The 17,125-nt window shown below is 37.9% G+C and overlaps 1 protein-coding gene across 2 annotated transcripts in view; it reads left to right on the top strand.

The window, feature by feature from the left end:
- The window catches only part of UACA (uveal autoantigen with coiled-coil domains and ankyrin repeats), a 68,342-nt gene that overhangs the window by 39,656 nt on the left and 11,561 nt on the right, over positions 1 to 17,125 (top strand). The window contains exons 4-15 of one of the 2 annotated variants that reach the window (XM_050968923.1): positions 568 to 632; positions 2,271 to 2,328; positions 4,395 to 4,465; positions 4,576 to 4,682; positions 5,930 to 6,111; positions 6,783 to 6,820; positions 8,291 to 8,377; positions 10,077 to 10,184; positions 11,872 to 11,904; positions 12,595 to 12,693; positions 12,928 to 12,958; positions 13,877 to 13,929. In XM_050968923.1, coding sequence (XP_050824880.1) covers positions 568 to 632; positions 2,271 to 2,328; positions 4,395 to 4,465; positions 4,576 to 4,682; positions 5,930 to 6,111; positions 6,783 to 6,820; positions 8,291 to 8,377; positions 10,077 to 10,184; positions 11,872 to 11,904; positions 12,595 to 12,693; positions 12,928 to 12,958; positions 13,877 to 13,929 — 932 coding nt within the window. The remainder of the gene's footprint in view (positions 1 to 567; positions 633 to 2,270; positions 2,329 to 4,394; positions 4,466 to 4,575; positions 4,683 to 5,929; positions 6,112 to 6,782; positions 6,821 to 8,290; positions 8,378 to 10,076; positions 10,185 to 11,871; positions 11,905 to 12,594; positions 12,694 to 12,927; positions 12,959 to 13,876; positions 13,930 to 17,125) is intronic. The other variant, XM_050968924.1, reaches the window with a different exon arrangement.

The following is a 17,125-nucleotide window of genomic DNA, read 5'->3' as shown; positions in this document are numbered from 1 at the left end:
TTCCAGGCAATAGAAAAGTTTAACTCAAAAGAGTCTTTAAATGATTTTAAGTATTCTGGCTCCTCTGAATATGGACTTGTCTACATTTGCTATTCTAGCTAAGTAAATCTTAATACATAAAATTTAAAATATGTATGGGAACAGCATGGTTTATGGAGTTTGGAAAAAGTGGTGGGAGAATTTCAAAAGGTTTGATTCTGAGTAGTATGTAAAACCATGCAGATGCTTCTCTGAATTGCCTTTCGTCCAGAAACCAACCTGGAAATCTCATGGGATTTTCATAACCTTGAAGTTTTATCAAGGGTCTGAATTTAGTAGTGAGAAATGGGGGCATATGAAAACTAGGAAGGTGATGAAAAGAAGAAATAAACAAAAATCTGGTTAGTTATTTTATCTGTGTCAAATTTCTTGTTCTTTATAAATTACAATATTGCATTATGAACAGTGAAGTATCTGGATACAAGGGAAACATATTAAATGTTTTCATGGTATATTTTATTGCATGTTCATACTGATAGCCCTACTGTAGATCCCAATTTAATGCTTTTATGTGTATTTAATCCATAGGGAGAAATGCGTTGCATCTTGCTGCAAAATATGGACATGCTCTTTGTTTGCAAAAGTTATTACAGGTATTGAAGACAGTCAATCAATCTTTGTGCCACATTTTACATGTAGACATAAAAGGGAAGTATGTTCTTCAAGAGATGCTGTTTACTTTAATTTTTTTTAACTAACTATAAAATTGTTTGTGGTATTGCAACTGCCCCTAAATTCTCCTTTTGGTGACGTGAACCTTTAGCACATCTGGCATGTAAATACCTTGCAATGCTAGCTACAGAAGTACCATGCAAATGCCTCTTCTCACTTTCAGGTGACATTGTAAACAAGAAATGGACAGCATTATCACCTGTAAATGTAAACAGACTTGTTTCTCTTAGTGATTGGCTGAATAAGAAGTAGAACTGAGTGGGCTTGTAGCAAAGTTTTACATGTTTTGTTTTTGTTTTTGTTTTGTTTTGTTTTTCAAGTTCAGTTATGTAACCAAAAAATCTACTTTTGTAAGTTGCACTTTCACGATAAAGAGATTGCACTGCAGTACTTGTATGAGGTGAATTTAATACTATTTTGTTTATAATTTTTACAGTGCAAATATTTGTAATAAAATAATACAAAGTGAGCACTGTACACTTTGTATTCTGTGTTGTAATTGAAATCATTATATTTAAAAATGTAGAAAAACATAAAAAGTATTTAATAAATTTCAGTTGATATTCTACCTGAGTTCCCTGTAAGCCGCATGGCTGCGTATTAAGGGCTGCGGCGGGGAGAGATGCCTCTCCCCAGGCACGGACTGGCCACAGTGGTGAGAGATGCCTCCCCCTTGCCTCAGACTTGCTCTGGCCAGGGGAGAGGAGGCCGCCCGTCTCCTTGGGGTGCCTGTCCCCAAGCTGCTGCGTTGAGAGAGGGCTGGGAGGAGTTTTTTCTCTCCCTCCCTCCCTCCACCACTGCAGACCTGGTGCTGCCTGCACTCCCTGGCCCCACCCCAGAGCCTGAACCCCTCCCATACCCCAACCCTCTGCCCCAGCCTTGAGCCCCCTCCCGCACCCCAAACCCCTCATTCCCGGCCCCACCTCAGAGCCTTCACCCCTAGCTGGGGCACTCACCCCCTGCACCCAATGTTCTGCTCCAGCCCTGAGACCCCTCCCACACTCTGAACCCTCATCCCCAGCTCCACCCCAGAGCCTGCACACCCAGCCAGAGCCCTCACTCCTCCCTGCACCCCAACCCTCTGCCCCAGCCCTTAGCCCCCTCTCACACCCCAAACCCCTCATCCCCAGCTCCACCCCGAGCCCTCACTCTCTCCTCTGGCCCCACCCCAGAGCCTTCACCCCTGGCTGGAGCACTCACCCTCTGCCCCAGCCCTGAGCCCCCTCCAACGCTCCGAACCCCTCTGCCCCACCACATGAATTGTATTATGTGCACCAATATGAAGGTGATATGTCACACATCACCTCATGTTGGTGCACATAACAAAATTCATTCCACACATGGACATAAACCATTAGAGGGAACACTGTATTCTATTTAACAGTGTGCTTAAAACTGCAAATAATTGCAATTAATTTGTGAGTTAATCACATGAGTTAACTGTGATTAATTGATAGCCCTAGTTTAAATGTTTCTAATTCTTTTACTTGTAAGGCTGAGTGGCTTGTGCATTATAAATATTGGAACTAAATCTTAATTAAGAATTATTCTTCTAACAGTACAATTGTCCAACTGAAAATCTGGATCTTCATGGTAGAACTGCTCTTCATGATGCTGGTAAGCAGTGTTTTTTGCCATTCCAGGAACTGCTGCATGTAGCTATTCAGTTGATTTTAAGAGGTTCTCACTGAAAAGGATACTCTATCATAATGTATCTACTCTAGAAGACATTGGCATTGTTTATTTTTTCCCCTTCAATTGACCTTATTAAACCTGTAGTAGAAAATATTTATCTGAATTTTTTTCTTCTTCTTCTTTACTCAGCTAATATGTATAGTGTTGAGAAGCACTCATACATGAGTTCTGTTTCCAGGTGCCTAAAATTTTGAGAGAAACTCTTTGGTTGAAATATCTCCTGCTTCTAAGCTAAAAGTGTATCTGCCTCTGTGGGGGCAGAGAGAGTGGGGCTTGATAAAATTTTATTCATTTCTAGATGAGTGTGAGGAACTGGATTACTGTTTAAGACCTATTTTTAGACGAGGTTTTGCACTCTTACCCAAATGGCTGCTGCTTAAAACTTTGGAATTGTCATAGACTTAGTCCTCATAGAGAAAAATGTGCCTTTGACAGATCATCAATCAGTTTAGAAACAAGAACAAAAGGCATTAGAAAACTGCATACAACAAATGAGTTTTTCACTGAAATTTTAACATTATGGCAAAAGACGAAGCTCTGAACAAGGTGTACGATGTTAGTAGACATTTTGCCTACAATGGCAAGTGAACAACAAAAGTTTTGTCATGTAGAGATATTTAACCACCTTCCCCCCCCCCCCCCCAAAAAAAAAAAAAAGTTTTTTGTCAAGGAAAAGCGCTAGTGTGGACAGTGCTTTGTTGGCAGGACCACTCACCATTGTTGTCCTGCCAACAATGCTACCCCCTTGTTGGGGGTGGAAGTTTTTTGTCGGCAGGAGAGCTCTCCTGCTGACAAACAGCAGATACACTGTGCACCTTTTAGCAGCACGGCTGTAGCAGCATCGCTGTGTTGCTAAAAGCTGCGTAGTGTAGACATAGCATAAGATAGGTTAGTCTCGATCAGTCTAAATCCTTGCAAAACTCTGTGCCCCTCCTTAACATTTTGAACTATGATTGTGTGTTCGTTGCAAACTGCACATGCTTTCAAGAGCATAGCACCAGAGTTCACTGAATCCTAAAGCATAACATACTCTTCTTTTTGTAAAAAGTGATGACGAGTCCTGTGGCACCCTATAGAATAACAGACGTATTGGAGCATAAGCTTTCGTGGGTGAACATCCACTTTGTCGGATGCATGTCGTGGAAATTTCCTGCATATTTTTACCTGTTTCTGGAAATTTCCACGACATGCGTCCGACGAAGTGGGTATTCACTCATGAAAGCTCATGCTCCAATACGTCTGTTCTATAAGGTGCCACAGGACTTTGTCACTTTGTACAGATCCAGACTAACACAGGTGCCCCTCTGATACTCTTCTCTGTGTGTGTGTGTGTGTGTGTGTGTTTGAATTTGACTTTCCTCAGAAACAGTGTATTGGAGACTGGAAGCTGGGTTATGGTATTCTGGAGGGATCTTGCACAGACACTGCCCCAAATGACACTGCTTTCTTATTAAGATGCCACCTTCAGTATAAGGCTAAGGCCAGTTGTTTAGAATTTTAGTACAGAAATGTTTGTTCCTGCAGGTGAACTTTTCTTGCACTGTGAACTTTTAGATATGTGCTGAAGAATATAATTATCACTTTCCTTAGAGTCCATTCAAAAGCACAGCACTATGATCAAAATGGTCAATTACTGAATTCATATTTATCTGTGGTGTCCTGCATAGAATAAAATACGAGCATCTTGTTTGGATTTGATTCCAAGTATCTTGCTCCATGGGCTGTGAGCAGCTTTCAAGGAGTGCTTAGCTCACGGTAAGGAGTGTATATGGGGAAGTGACTCATGCCGTTCAGCGACTCCTGTGGCAAATTAAAAGGCAGCAACAAGTTTGATTCTTTTCTGGACCTGCTGAGCTGGAGGAATGGTGGCTGCACAGTGGAGCTTGACAGATGAAGGCTTAAAAGTGGAATCCTAGGTGTACTTGGAACTCCATGGAAGGCTCTTCTCAGACACTTAAACCACTCTTTCTTTTCTTTGTTCCCCAAAGCTATGTCAGACTGTTCCTCTAGTATTCAGCTACTGTGTGATCATGGTGCCTCAGTGAATGCCAAAGATGGAGTAAGTCACTAGTTATTGCTATCCTTCCTTCTCTTTGGAATCTAATGGAATGCTGTTTTTTTTCCCCCTCTTTGAGAATGTGCCCTTTCCCAATTTTTCCTGTTTTCCAGGATGGGAGGACACCCCTAGTGCTGGCCACTCAGATGTGTCGTCCAACAGTATGTCAGCTTCTGATCGACAGGGGAGCTGATCTGAATGCCAGAGACAAACAAAACAGGTAATACATTCCACTGGGATATGTTGGCAATGTATTTGTATTCTTAAACAGGGCTCTCTCAGCTTTCAGGCTTGCAAATTGTAAAATAAACTAAATTTAAGACTTAACTTCAAATGTTGATTAGCCAATTCAAATAATAGAAATGAGACAGCATTCACAAAATGCCTGTTTCCACAAACAAAGTCCATAATTTCCATAATAATCTTCTATTTTTCAGTGTACGTATTCCTGGTTTATGCAGTTGAAAGACTGTTGACTTGTGTAGAGAATGTAAACTGGTGCTTGTCGTGAACTGGAGAGAAGTAGAGTTGACAGCTGAAAGACCCAAGTGAAAGGGATTACTTCTTCTCTGAACTAAGGCACTTGTGAAAAAATTCATCTTCACAACATATCCCTTCACGGTGTCCTGTGTCGCTGTCTGCTGCTCCTCCCCAGGTCACATTTTTAATAGCACCCAAATCGCATTAAGGCTCATAAATAGGGTGACCAGATGTCCTGATTTTATAGGGACCATCTCGATATTTGGGGCTTTTTCTTATATAGGTGCCTATTACCCCCACCCCCATCTCGATTTTTCACACTTGCTATCTGGTCATCCTACTCAAAAGTGATATAGTAATTTTTACTCTTGTAATTTTTACCTTGTGCGTTTACATATGTGTTATGAGTTTCATGCACAGCCACTTCTTCCCCAGGTGTTTCTGGTTGGATTATAAATACACTATGCTGAGGGGTGGGCATGGGGCTTGTCTTGGGTAGAATATAGGAGCTTGCAACAATACTTTTGAAAGGTGCATATGCACTTGTTTGGGTGGGATTACATGTTTCCAGGCACCTTCAGAATTTGGTCTGAGATTTTTGTGTGACTCTTTTGATACCTTTTTTCTATAGTATTTGTAACTTGTGTGCTGAACTTAGTAAAACTTGAAATGAAGGATGGGATAATAAACCTATGTTTTGAAAATCACGAGTCTCTTGAGGAGAATAAGACTTGGGCTTACTTTCATTTTTCTGTAAATAAAGCATTTTAGCTCAGCGGTTTTAGTAAAATAATACTTTACGTATTCGTTAAATAGAAAAATCCAGTTACTTGAAGATGCATTGAGGAAAGGTTCTTTCTCTAAGCACAGGCTTCTATAATTGAGTTTACAAAAAAGTAGTGATTACTACTTTAAGTAAGCTGTCCAATTGCAAATTGTCTCCTTACATGTCTGGTGTTTGTGTGTGGTCTTTCTCCCTGCCCCCAGGACTGCTCTAATGTTAGGCTGTGAATATGGCTGCAAGGATGCGGTCGAAGTTTTGCTCAAAAATGGTGCAGATATTAGTTTGGTTGATGCCCTTGGTCATGACTGTTCTTACTATGCCAGAATTGGTGACAATATTGACATTTTGGCCCTAATAAAGACTGCCATTGAGGATTCCAGCAAAGGTACGAAAAGCATTCCTGTATTTTGGAGAGATTTCTCTTCTTTCCTTCTCGGTTTTTTGTTTTATTGCTTATTATTCCTCTTATAGGGAGTGTGGGTTCTTGTGGGCAGATAGTGTTAATATAAGCATTATAATGTTGGTTTTTTTTTTAAATTATCTGAATAACATTTTGTGGACAATGTCTTTTTGGAAATAAGTTTATTCAATATAAGGATGTGATATTGTCACAGTATACGGCATGCTAACCTTGGAGAACAGACTGTCACTTCTATTCAGAATAAGAACATTTAAATTTAGCTAATCCTGGGATACTCCATTGTAATGTTACAAAACCTGATACTGTATATGATGTAAATATGTTACAGTTGGAAAATAATCAGAAATGGAAATGATACATTTTAAATAGGACTAGTTGTTTAGACCTCTCCTGAAATTGGTATAGCATTATCAATGATAAAGGGGAAATACTCAATCTTACCAATAGTAAAACTATTTGGATTTCTGATTATTCTTTCAGTTAACAAATCAGAAATGCAAACTGGTAATTAGATATTTCCTCTAATATCACTGTTAGATCAATTTCTAACTTGAATTAAGAGTGTGTGTGTGTGTGTGTGTGTGTGTGTATTAAAAAAAAAAAATTAAAAACCTAACTTTTTTGCTGCTTTTTAGCAAAGGAGCTTATGAAGAAAGGACAGCCTGAATACAAGGTAAGATTTTTTTTTCCTATGCTAAATGTCTCTCTAAATGTCTGTCACAGCTGAAGCTCATATATTCATAAGCATTACAGACACTGCGTGTTGTACGCTTGTAAATGTTTCACTCTGGCAAGATGTTGACCCGCATGTCCTTTTTGGCCATGTCTGATGACTGCCTAGAAAGAACACTGTATTATGATACAGTACTTCTCAGAATGAATAGGGACATCCCTGTTGTTCTGGCCAAATTCTTTGTCCATATAACCTTTTCTGTTGTCCTGAGCTGCATATGAGCTATTGGTGAGCACAATGGTGGCTCTGTGTGCACCATTACTGCACTGTCACAAAGCTCATGACTTTGCTTGTGTGAAGGACACTGGGGGAATCAAAGTCCTATTCTAAATCCATCCTCAGTAATATTTTCTCTAAGTTTTTGTTCCATCTGAATGATCCTTTTTGGCTAATGCTGAAATGGTTATACAGAATGTGACTCCCAGCTGTTTCTAACTTTTATTAACATGCAGTAAACGGTAACACTGCTTTAAATTCCATCCAGTGGGCAAATGAATAAAAGTAATTCATTAGTTAAATTACTGTTTTCTAAACTTTTTAAAAAAGTTGCTATTGTATATTTTCCCCATTTGCTGTCCATCAATCCAGTAGTATAGCACAACTAGTATGGGAAACATTTCCATGCCTGCTCATAGTTACCCTCATGCTTTTAAAATATTTGCTCAGTAGTACTTCATGTTGCCCAGGAGCTTGATTTTTATTTACTAAAATTACATGGTCCATGTAATGGAAAATCATTATACTGTGCATCTTTGCGAGCATAAGTACTGATTTTCTTAATTTGTATGTGGTTATTTGAAACTTAGCTCTCTAACAGTCTGAATGTATATGAAACATGATTCTCAGACCTCTTAAATCAGTTTAGAGAGCTAATGGAAGACTCCCTAGCAAAGGAAATGCTGCAGCGGTGTAAAATCACGATAGTGGCTCATGCAACATTTTTGTCTAATGTTCATAAGTGTGCCTGGGGTGAAGACAAGTGGCATGGCCTGGTGCTCTCTGACTGCTGGCATAGTTTAGAGTAGGCTCAAAGCTGCTGTGATTGAACATAGGCACTGCTTCGGAAGTGACACCGCTCTTCAGCTGCATTCAGTGCTTGTTGGTTATAGATGACAATCTGGGCCTTGATATTAGTTTGGGGATTTGAAATAAGGCTACCTCAATTATCTCTGTAGATTAGATTGCCTGACAAATGTATCTGATTTTTATCCTCTGTGAAATATAGCATAGTAGAGTAAGCGTGAACTAGTAATAACGCTGACCTCCCTCCCCTCCGGGGGATATATAACAAAGTATAATGCTGATTTCAGCTGGAAAACACTGGGCTTACGTGTTGTATCCAGAAAGTGAAAGAGCATGAGTTTAGTTTGCTTAAATTTACTATTTTATGCTTTAATGCTGCAATAACAGGTTACTAATGTGTCACAGAAACGGAATCAGCTGTATGCACAAGAAGTGAACTTCAAGCAGTATCAGAGAGAACAGCTAAGCATGCAGGTAAATCAGAATAAAAAGAACAGGAAGGGGTTTGTGCTTTATATATTTTATGTGATAATCAACAAGTTTGATTAAAGATTAGAGTTTGGTTATAAATCACATTGTCTGTTCCCATAAGAGGAATGCAATATTTCAGCTCTCAACATTACTGACATGCAATGTTGCAAGTGTGTGATGCCCATCTTTTAAAAAAACTAAGAAGTTATTTAAAAAAAAAGTCTTCCACTTAAAATGCATGCTAATCAGTTCAGTCAGACAGCCTAAGGTTGAGCTATTAAACATCTCTCTTTATGAGGACGCTGATTCTCTTCGGTGTTGAGTATCGCCTGTAGAGTGAGAGATGAAGGTGTCTACTACTTTTCAGGATTGAGGCAACAGTGAGGGAATTACTGGCTTTTAATTGACTCTTATACACTGTAGAGGAAATGTAAATGTAAAAGCAAGAAATAGGCCTTACAAAATTTACCTGGTGTTTCCTCATAATTTATGAGACATACTCTTACTAATTCCACCTGATAACTGTGAGCAGGCCATTTTAAAGCTATTTCTCCCTTTTGTCCCCTATGTCATATGTAGTGTCTATTTTACAATATGTCCTACGGAGGCTTTTATTAGTTAAAATAGGTAGATTCTGTAAAGAGCACTCAAATGTTGATAAATGGTAGTGTAATAAGCTAACTTCTATTTCAACCTTTTAAGCATTTCACTGAACTAAGGAAAATATAAAATAAAATATATTAGTAGGTGTCTTACTAGAAAATGAATTTACTTGCTATAATTGCTAGAATAATCAACGCCATTTCCTTCCTCAGCTTATTAGTATGCCAGTATAGTATTTGAAAAAGGTAAAATAACATAGAGGGGATAACTTTTTAAACTAGGGAAACAAGACAATTTAAACCTGAGGCTGCCATTATGAAATATTTTAGTATACAACAGAATGACTTGAGATTATAGGTCCCAAAATTGACAATCATGCATACCCTATTGTAGCAACTCTACTATTAAAGTACTTTACTATGTGCATTGTGAGAAGTTACTGTAATGGTAGCTTAACTCTGAACTTTTAGCTTTTGTCAGTTTAAATAGGTCCTTATTTATTTATTTTTAAATATTTATAAAATGGTCTTTTATTAGTGGATAAAAAATTTAAATGGCCAATAATGTATTTTAGTTTAGAAAGCATGTATGTATCTCATTCTGGTAAAGGGTACTATGCTAATTGGTAGAACTGCACTTTATTTACAAAAGACAGAATGCATTTGTTCTGGCTTAAAATATGTGATTAAGGTTACATGAAATGCACTTCAGGCATACAGCACGTTAAAAGGCTATCATGATGCCTCATGCCAACGAAGTGTCTTTTAGATTACATCTTTAAACACAGTGGCTGGGTTTCAAACTTTTTTTTAGCACAAGTTGTTTTTTATATGTTGACAACCAGGAGATAAAAGTAACTCTTGAAATGCTGTCAGCATTGGAGTATGGACAGAGAAAGATTATATTAAAAACTGTACCACATCCATCCTGGGACAAGCATTCTAGTGGTGGAGCCTCTGAAGGCACTTTAAATCATTATACTTGTAAACTTATCTAAAGTGAGGCTACAGATATTTTATGAATTTTGTTAAACAGTCATTGGTGTTCTGAATGACCATTATAATTATTAGTTAAGATGCCTAAATTTTCTTTGTTTCAGGAACTGGAAGCAGAAAATGAAGATTTGAAAAACCGATTGAGAGAGATTCAACAGGAACACAGAATGCTTTTAAACAGAGTCAGTGTATTAGAGCTACAACTGAATGAGGTAAAAACAGATTTTGTATAATCATATTTAAAAACTAACCATCTAACTTGAATAACACAGCCATTCTTTTGAAGTTGGCATAGTACATCAGAATGGCTTTGTCTAAAGTCTTGAAATGGAAATTTCAACAATTCACAGTGAACTGCACATTAAAAAAGGAGCCAGGGATTTTTTTGTGGGTTGCTAGTTTTCTTAAATCAAATAATCCACCAGGAAACCAATAGCCTCTCTGCTTTTATAGAGAGCCAATGTGGGAAACAGAATTACTTCATTTAACTTTTAAAAAACAAATCCTGCTTTGAACTTTAGTTTGATGTTCTTTGATGAATAACCAGTGCTTGTTTTGAAAGGAATGCACGTGGGAAGGCTGTCACTCTCACTTCCTGAAAAATGATTAACAAAGCAATTTTACTTTCTCAGTTTAATGGTTGGCTTAGATTCCGGTCTCAGTGAGTGTGTGCGCGGGGGAAATACACCTAACTGAGCTTTGTAATTTTTTTATTGCTTCCCTGTGAGCTGTTCTTGTTGACTCAATGTCGCTTGGGTTTTTGCCACAATACAGTATATCCATAGCCAGATGACCTTTTGATACTGTGGTCATTTCTAGAATGTGATGAAATGTTGCTGTTAGAAGTAGTTTTACTGATGCTCAAATATGAGCGACAGCCTTACATCACAATCAAGACTGTGGAGTACTTGATGGTTCATGTTACAGTTTTAAGAACAAATACTAATCTCAGATGCATGGCTAAAAGCAGATGTTCTGCCTTTAATAGTATCTTCTATTCTGTATTTAAAAACATCTGAAAAAAACCCCAAATGTGATTATCCATTAACTCATAAATTGCTTCTAGGGCATTGCTTTGCTATTTTAGTACTGAGAGCTGGTGGGGGTGACTCGGCAGACATGAAACTGTTGTAATTAACAGGAGTGTTCAGCAGGCGCAAATCTTCAATCAGCAGAAATTAAAACAAAGATTCCCAACCTGGGACTCGCCAAGCTCTCACTAAGTGAGTTTGAAGCCCTGCCTTTCCAGAGGCATTGTGTATCCCCCTCTACCTTTACAGCACTCTGAGAGCTTTGTCAAAATGGAGGAGGAAAATTAAAGCTGGAGTTAACCTCTTGTTTACTGGGAGCCAGGTTTTGCCCTTGCACTTTCTTCACAAGTACTTTTTAAAAGTAAACAGCCGTAATCAAAAAATCAAGCGTGTACATTCTCCCATCATGTGTATGCATAACTCAATTCTAGTGTGTTGATAAGCATCCGTTGGTATGTTCATACCTGATGGTCATGATTACAGCAAAGTGAACCTTTTAACTACTTTGAGCAGCAGCACCAAGAGAAACTTGTCTAGCATTCATTTTCAGCCAAAATCAAGAGAAAATGTGTTAAATAACTCGAGAAAGGTTACATACCTCAGTTTGGAAGCACAATCTGTCATATTAGCATGCATTTTAAGACTTCAAAATTATTTAATTCCTGCGTTTTTTATTTGGATTATGGCAGACTGCAGGTGCTTCCCTGCCAAAAATTAGAGCAATGTGGAAAATGGAGGGGAAGGATCTTGGTAGCAGATATCATTCTGGACTGAAATATAGTGATTATTTTATCAATACACATGAAGCCCTGTTTAACATATAACTGAAATGACTTTGGGGGGTGTGGGATTTTTGGTTGCCTTCTAGGAGCAAATGGTTGCAGATGATCTTGAAAGTGAGGTAGGAAAACTGATTTTTTTACCTCTCCACCTTAAATTTTAGTATTAACTTGTAGCATGAGTAAAATACTTCCCTTAGTTCATCATATTACTTTTATTTTGACATTTTGATAGCAGTTTTAATGATTGCCACTTTAAAACTAAAATGCTACACATTCACCTTTTAATACAAAAGTTGCACAGCTGTATTTTTGTCCATATGAGTTCTTCCCGTGTTTTCCACTTGTGTACAGTGAAGGCAATAGCTTTGATTAAGGAGAGCTAAAATGATACACATTTAGTGTTGCCTTGTACTTGCTGTTTAGGTTCCTGCCATCACCACCATACATCTTGTCACAAGAATGTTGCGTAAAGCATGCCAATGCATCTGAATTATAGTGCTCATTTTATAGATCTTTCAGTACTAAAATAGTGTCTCTCAGTAACACAGCAGACTTCTGGTGCATGCAGCCATGTTATTGATGTTTTGTGTCTGCCATCATTTACATGTTCACTTAATTAATAAATGTACAGATGTTAGTGTCAGAGAGAAATCTATGGCATTGGAAAGCAAGGGATTCTGAATGTTAACCTCTAATGGGAGATCCTCTGAAACTTTAACTCAGGATTTTAAGAAGTGTTCTAAATGCTTATGGGTCTGGATACAGTAGTGGATAGCTGATCTCAAGCACAACCATCTCTTGTCCTTCAGAAAGATGAGCTGAGAAGACTCTTAACAGCCAAGGAAAAACAGCAGGAAGAAAGCTTAAGAAGTATTGAAGCTCTGAAATCTAAACTTAGACACTATGAGGTATGTTGTAGTTCAACTCAAGCAATAAATACATATTTTTTTCATAAATATTGGGGGAATAATACCAGTTATAGTCTTGAAAACAAAAATATAATTGTCCTGAAAGTCATTTTACGCCATTAAACTGTAACTGAAAATTAGGTACCATATTAGCATCTCATTCTATATGTAAAATTAGAACAAAATGAATATTTTATTTTTGTGAATTGCTGCAATCTGTTTTTTTCATTTCAGCGTGACTATCTGGGCTCTGGCAGCGATTCTGGTAACAGTATTTAATTTTATTTTTAGAATTTCTCTCTCTTTAAATGCATTATGCAATCTCAAAAAATTCAAGTGAAACTGTTGCCCTTTTTTCTCTTTCTAGTCTCATGCTAATTTTAATTGTAACTGGATTTAACCTATAGGTCTGACTTCTGTACACTCAGATTTATTCTTTGAGAGTAGATGTTCCTGTCCTGAATACGTATCCAGATCTCATTTAACTCCCCATGCCCCAAACACAGCAAAGAGTGATCTAACATTTATCCTCTGACTAGCTGACAGGGACAGGCATGCGTATTCTGTAATAATAGAGGGTGAATATCGCTAAACCCATTTAAGTTTAAAAAAAAAATCAGTAGATAAGACAACTTGAATAGTTATGTTGTAACTATACAAAGATTGCGAACAACTTCTAAGATCACTTGTCTTAGGTTCTTGATTTAGTCAAGTTTTATGTTTGGTATCTATATTGGTGTTTGTTGCTGTAGAATCTGAGCTCTTATCAATAAGTATTTTTAAAAAGATTTGTTGACCCAATTTAAAGAGATGTTTAAAAGTCCAGTGTTAGTTTTGTAAGTTATTAGAATATTTCTTAAATGTGAGTTTCTATGTGAGTGATTGAAAGGCTTTGGTGCAAGCTTATCTATCCATATTTACAAGTGTTTTGTAGTGTATATTCTTAAGCTTTTCAGCTCACACACCACCCCTCTTTTGATTTGGGTATACTTAAGTTTCAAGTTTGATTACCAACTAATCTGGATGAGCACAGCATTAACATCTATATAGTTTAAAAAAAAATTTATTTGGTCTGTCATAAACCTGTGTGCAAGTCAGTGAGGGCTACCCATTGAAGTAAGGTGTCCTATGGCTATTTGAAAGAAGAGGTTTTTATCTTGTTCCTTATTCTATGGTAATCTAGGGAAAGAAGATATGCTGCTTAAACAGGGTCAAGTGTTTGCTACAAAATCACAGGTAACGTTTACTTTTTGAGACTATATTAACATTGTGTGTGGATATTTGTGATGTGTCTCTTTCTGTATGTATTTCTGGGCACGTAAACAGTGCTTGAAGTAGCTCCAGTTGTACGACAGAAATGTGTTTTATAATAAACAGTAAATTATTTCATGTTCTCTGCATATACACCGGACCCTCTCTAGAAGGCAGGATGTGGGATCCATGCGCGGTACCGCATTAACACAGGGACCGTGTTAAAATGAATTGCAACTGAAGTGATTAAATTTGGGATCCATGGCCGCGACTGCGTTATATACGAGTTTGCGCTACATAGGCGCGCGTTCTAGTGAGGGTCTGGTGTATATATCTTTCTACTGTATTTTCCACTCCATCTGATGAAATGGGTTTTAGCCCACAAAAGCTTATGTCCAAATACATTTGTTAGCCTCTAAGGTGCCACAAGTATTCCTGTTCTTTTTACGGATACGGACTAGCACGGCTACCCTCTGAAACCTGTCACTAAATTAATCTCACTAAACTGTTTTTGTAACTGCTGGTGCCCTCTAGAGGAAATTTGCAGCATAGCTGTTTAAATTGTTGCTTAGTTCAAATGGAGCCTGTTTTTAATACTGCTGATATGGGACTGAATGGATAAAGAATTGAAGGAGGATGATACGTGGTTATGGAAAATAGATCCTGTCTAACTGGATTTTTTTTTTTGAGATTAAAAATGTGGTTGATTAAGATACTAGTGTTGATTGTAGTATAATTAGACTTCTGTAAGGTGTTTGACTTGGTACCCCATGAAATGGTACCCTATGCAATTTTGATTTAAACTAGAATGACATAAAATTAACGCAGCACACATTGAAATGATAAAAACCTGGCTAACTGGTAGGTCTCAATGTAATTGTAAATGAGGAATCACCGAGTGGGTGTGTTTCTAGTACAGTCGTGCAGGGATCAGTTCTTGGCCCTACACTATTTAACATCTTTATCAGCCACCTGGAAGAAAATATTGTTACTGAAACTTCAGAGGAGAGAAAAATTGGGTGAGTGGTAAATAATGAAGATGACACATCTGGATCGTCTGATAATTTGGGCTCAAGCGAACAGTCATCGAATCATAGAACTGGAGGGGATCTTGACAGGTCATCTAGTCCAGTCCCTGCACTCATGGCAGGACTAAGTTTATTATCTAGACCAGTGGTTCTTAACCTTAACTGCAGCCTGCTCCCCTTTGGTTCTCAAAAGATGTTCTCGCACCCCTTATCACAAATCAAAATATGTTCTCGCATCACTTAGACCTAAAAAATATATGTTCTCACACCCTTTAAACCTAGATATACTTTTTGTTTGTATATTACGATAATCATTAAAAAATTTATAATGTTAATAAATACATAGGTTTGATGAAACAAAGTAGTTGTACTTACGTACCTGTGCTTAATTTTGTGTTTTCGATGATTTACCTTCTAAAAAAATCTAGCATGTCTTTTGCCCCCAGAAAGGGCATCTCGCACTCCTAGGGGGTGCGTGCACCACAGGTTAAGAACCACAGATCTAGACCATTGCTGACAGGCGTTTGTCTAACCTGCTCTTAAAAATCTCCAGTGATGGAGATTCCACAACCTCCCTAGGCAATTTATTCCATTGCTTAACCACCATGGAAGATAGAAAGTAGGGCTATTGATTAATCGCAATTAACTTAGATAGTTAACTCAAATTAATCATGATTAAAAAATTAATCACAATTAATTGCACTGTTAAACAATAGAATACCAATTGAAATGTATTAAATATTTGTGTATGTTTTTCTTCATTTTCAAATACATAATTTTCAATTACAACACAGAATACAAAGTGTACACTGCTCACTTCATATTTTGTATTACAAATATTTGCACTATAAAAATGATAAAAGCAAAAAAACAGTATTTTTCAGTTCACCTCATACAAGTACTGTAGTGCAATCTCTTTATCATGAAAGTGCAACTTACAAATGTAGGTTTTTTGTGACATAACTGCACTCAATAACAAAACAATGTAAAACACAAGCACCTACAAGCCCACTCAGTTCTACTTCTTGTTCAGCCAATTGCTAAGCGAAACAAATTTGTTTGCATGTACAGGAGATAATGCTGCTTGCTTCTTATTTACAGTGTCATCTGAAAGTGAGAATGCTTTCACATGGCACTGTTGTACCTGGCATGTCAAGATATTTACATGCCAGATGTGCTAAATATTCATATGTCTCTTCATGCTTTGGCCATTGTTCCAGAGGACAATGCAGAAGAATTACTTCTCATGTCTTGCTTACAACACTCCTGCTAATTCATCCAAGAGTGACGTTTGCTTTTTTTGCAACAGCGTTACACTGTCGACTCATATTTAGCTTGTGGTCCATATGACCCCCAGATCCCTTTCTGCAGTACTCCTTCCTGGGCAGGCATTTCCCGTTTCGTATGTGTGCAACAAGTTGTTCCTTCCTTCCTTCCTAAGTGGAGTACAGTGTGTGTTTTTAACATGGCTAAATGTGAATACAGACATCTAGGAACAAAGCATGTAGGCCATACTTATGGGATTTGGGACTCTATCCTGGGAGGCAGTGACTGTGGGAAAAAGATTCTGGGGTCGTGGTGGACAATCAGCTGGACATGAACCCCTAGCACAATGCTGCGGTCAAAAGGGCTAGTGTGATCCTTGGATGCATAAACAGGAGACTTTTAAGTCGGAGTAGGGACAATGTCTTACCTCTGTGTGTAGCACTGATGCTACAGCTTCCAGAATACTGTGTCCAGTTCTGGTGTCCACTATTCAAGAATATTCAAGAATGAAGTTGAAAATTTGGAGATGATCTAGGGGAGAGTCCCGAGATTGATTAAAGAATTAGAAAATCTGCTTTATAGTGTTAGACTCTGGCAGAGAAAGGTACAACACAATCCAGTGGCTGGAAGTTGAAACTAGAAAAATTAATGGTGGGAGTAACTAACTATTACCAACCAACAGTCGTGGTGGATTCTCCATCACTGACCATTTTAAAGTCCAGATTGGATGGGGAAGTTCTATGGCCTGTGTTCTATGGGAAATCAGACCAGATAATCACAATGGTCCATTCTGACCTTGGAATCTATGCATATGATTCGAAAAGCAATTTTTTTCTAGTTTTTGACAACACTGGAGCAGGCCATTTCATAGCATTAAAGTACAGTCA

This window comes from Gopherus flavomarginatus, chromosome 9 (assembly GCF_025201925.1).
Source record: "Gopherus flavomarginatus isolate rGopFla2 chromosome 9, rGopFla2.mat.asm, whole genome shotgun sequence".
Lineage (NCBI taxonomy): Eukaryota > Metazoa > Chordata > Testudines > Testudinidae > Gopherus > Gopherus flavomarginatus.
Note: the sequence above shows the minus strand (reverse complement) of the source record. Positions and strands in the feature narration are given on the sequence as shown.